The sequence below is a fragment of the Hippoglossus hippoglossus genome, chromosome 16 (assembly GCF_009819705.1).
Source record: "Hippoglossus hippoglossus isolate fHipHip1 chromosome 16, fHipHip1.pri, whole genome shotgun sequence".
Lineage (NCBI taxonomy): Eukaryota > Metazoa > Chordata > Actinopteri > Pleuronectiformes > Pleuronectidae > Hippoglossus > Hippoglossus hippoglossus.
In genome coordinates, this window is record NC_047166.1 from 15,601,286 (window position 1) to 15,604,739 (window position 3,454).

The window sequence follows — 3,454 nt, forward strand, 5'->3', positions numbered from 1 at the left end:
ATGCTTTTTAAAGTTGTGAAAGTAAAAAAAAAAAGTTGAACATTTCAATGAGAAAATGTTCCGTCCAAAATATTTTGGAACGTATGAAACATAATGGAAAGGTTCATGCATTTGATGGCGTTGAGCTGAATGTTTAAGGTTTAAACTGAGTTTAAGAAGTAATTAAAAAAAACTATGGAATAAATAGAAACAATAATAAAGACGTTTTGAACCTGAGAAGAACAATTAGAGACAGTTTTGAATTCCAAGAGATAGAGAGGAATGCAGGACTCTGTTTAGTTTTACATTATGACAAGTAACTGATAAGACTCTATAAACAAGTGTGTGTGTGTGTGTGTGTGTGTGTGTGTGTGTGTCTGATCCTCTGTGCAGTGGGTTCGCTCATTAGTGCAGCTCTGATCCTCTGCTCCTGCAGTTAAAACCATCTCTTTTTGCAGTATAGAGACACTTCACACAGCTGATGTGTTGGTGCTAGCATCTTCCTGCTAAAAGTGATATAAAGCTGGGGATCTTCGTCGGGGACGATCGGGAGATGATGGCGAAAAAATGCAACACAAGACTGTTGGAGCTCTGTGTGTGTGTGGCCGTGTTAAACTCCATCTCTGCCTCTCCAGAGGTCTGCACCAATTCCCTTCTGCCTGGAGCTAAAGGTAACACGTTCCTGAGTGTGTGTGCCTGTGTCTGCGTGTTAATGTTTACTATAAACTGCTTCTGTTGTTCCCTCAGGTCCGTGTGATACAGTAAATGTAAGTCAAATAATGGTACAGCTGTAAATGTGCGACACTGTTGAAATACCTATACTTATATACTGATTGGGTTCTTGGATGATTGAGGTTTTTACATTAGTTCGGAGATTTAAATCCATAATTTAAACCCATGTCCACACTGTAAATATATACAGGTGTTACTGAAACTGACGTTGCAACTGATAATGTCATTGGCTTTACATGCAACTTAAAGAAACGTGGAGTGGAAAATGGTGAGGAACTACCCCTAATAGGCTGCAGGGTTTTACAGACCTGATGATGAAGGTACAAAGCATGTAATGTCCTGTAGTTTATTAGCTCGCAGTCTGCTCCCCCATCGTCTTTGGGAGGGAAAGCCTCTCCGTGTGTGTGTGTTTCTCATTTTATGACATCCAGTAGCTGGTTCCCCTGCTGATTCAGACAGACAGACCCAATAAAATACACAGTCGAGCTCGGCTCCACGGTTTTTTTTTCTTTCTACTCTGTTCTCACAAAACTTCTTAAAAGAAAGTTGAAGAGATGTTACTGAAACTGAGAATGGAGGTCTGTCACGCAAAAAAAAAAAATGTCACCAATCTAAACCAGGCCTCTGACGGGACATTTTATGAATCTCAAACGTAGAAAAACACATTTGCTCGGCTCAATGGGACAAAAGTAGGTTTAAAGAAGTTATAACTGAAGTTTAAAGTCCAGTGTTTGTGTTGATGGGGAAACTTTAACATCACATCCTCTCCCTGAGAAGTGAGTGTGTGCATGATTTTTTTTTTTTTTGTCATCTTTCCACTGAATGGTCTGTAATAGTAAGAAAGTCCCATTGTGACAGTGCGTATTTAGACAGCTGCCACTAAACTGAACTGATTATTTATGCAAGACTCATCCTAGACGCTGAGTGACCGCAGAGTCTGTGTGTGTGTGTATTCTCACGTCTGCATATCTGAGTGGGTGTCGGACGTGCATGTTTCATACCCCCCAAAAAAAATGTCCATGCAACCTTTTAAGCAAACAAACTTTTATAACATTTACTGGTACTGTGATGTCAGCGTTTTTTCAAATACGTTTACCGTCATTTTATGCTTTAAAACCGAAGAATGTTGATGCTGTAGGTCCGTTTTTAGTCAGTTTCATGTCAGTAAACTTAAATAAACATTTGATTTCTAATTTCGCAACAATATATTTGGTCGTGTTCGCAATTTTAGTCGAAAAGGTTTGTAGTGGAATCACTTGAAAATGCAGCGGTTTAGTTTGTCTACACAACCACAATCATTCTCCCTCAGTGGTCCTCCAATGCTGATAGATGGGGTTTGTTACAGCTCTTTGTATTAAAGCCCAGTACTTAGCGAAATATAAAGTGTTGTTGACATGACTGCAGTAAAATCACTTCGATGTCGACATCTTTTATTTTTTTGCCAACATCTCTTCACTTTTTGTAGCCACCAGAGATTTTTCTCCAACCCCTCATTCATGCTTTCAACTCTGAAAAATATGTTGTGTTATTAACATTCTTGCATCATCAGTTCATGCTTTTGAAAATGATATTGGCTGCAGTGTATTAAAATGTAATAATAAAAGTCAAACTTGTTTGCGAGTGATTCAGAGCAACCTTACTGTACGATGTACATCCAAACCCACAAATGAAGCTCATCCCTAAACACACACCCACCAAAGTACTGTGCAATAGTTGCTCTTGGCTACCTGATGGTTGTTCTAATGTATCATCATCCTGTGACGGCTCGGATGCTCCATGCTACTGGGAATATCCGGATTTAACCTCTGTGACACTGGGAAGGCGAAGTTGAGAGTTGTACACACTGCTACACACTGTACTTTCCAGTATGTTAACACGAGAAATATGCTTTCTCATAACATGTTTATCACATTGGATTTGAACAAAAAGCCCTTTTACAGTCCTCTTCTTTTTCATCCAGGAGACCAAGGCGAGGTGGGAGAGGAGGGAGATCAGGGGAAACTGGGGAAAAACGGACCACCGGGACTCCCAGGTATCAAGCATCCATCCATCTATCACCCTTCTATCCCTCTATCACATCTATTGAGTCATAAATGACGACTGCAAAGGAGGAATGGGTACAAAAATGATACAAGGCACTTGTTTATTATTTTCCAGAGGACAATACTTTGACACCAGAAAATTCTTGAAAACATTGTCTTTCTTTGTGGAGTTTGCATGTTCTGCTCATGTGTTCGTGGTTTTCCTCCCACAGTGTAAATGTATTTGTAGATCGGGGTTCGGTTGATTGGAGACTCTAAATTGTCCATATATGAGTGTAAATGGTTTGTCTCTGTATGTTGGCCCCGGTGATACGCTGGCGACCCGGGTGTACAACGCCTCCCTCACCATGTCCGCTGGGATTGGCTCACAGGTCAAACAGTATAGATGATAATTGGATGGCTTTTTGAAATCTTTCAATGGAACTTTACAAATCAACAACAAATCATATGAGGATTTTCACCTCACCACACACAACCAATATAGCTCTTGTGAAGCCCCCTCCCCAGTTTAAAATGCATTTAGTTTTTATTAGAGGTAAATGTCACACAGAATTCCCGACATCCTGTATATCATGAGTAACAAGTTTCCAACATGTGCAGTGGCTGAAGACGACCAAAGGGAAAAAGAGAAACTGACGAGCGTGAAGGCCGCACATTTCATTACGTTCACATGGACTTTCATCCTCTTTGACTCAAAAATA

At 40.2% G+C, this 3,454-nt stretch overlaps 1 protein-coding gene across 1 annotated transcript in view; it reads left to right on the forward strand.

The window, feature by feature from the left end:
- The first annotated feature begins 365 nt into the window (after positions 1–365).
- Positions 366–3,454, forward strand: part of colec10 (collectin sub-family member 10 (C-type lectin)) — an 11,915-nt gene continuing 8,826 nt past the window's right edge. Inside the window, exons 1-2 of the mRNA XM_034611223.1 lie at positions 366–650; positions 2,672–2,743. Of these exons, the coding sequence (XP_034467114.1) occupies positions 533–650; positions 2,672–2,743 (190 nt within the window). The 5' untranslated portion in view covers positions 366–532. The remainder of the gene's footprint in view (positions 651–2,671; positions 2,744–3,454) is intronic.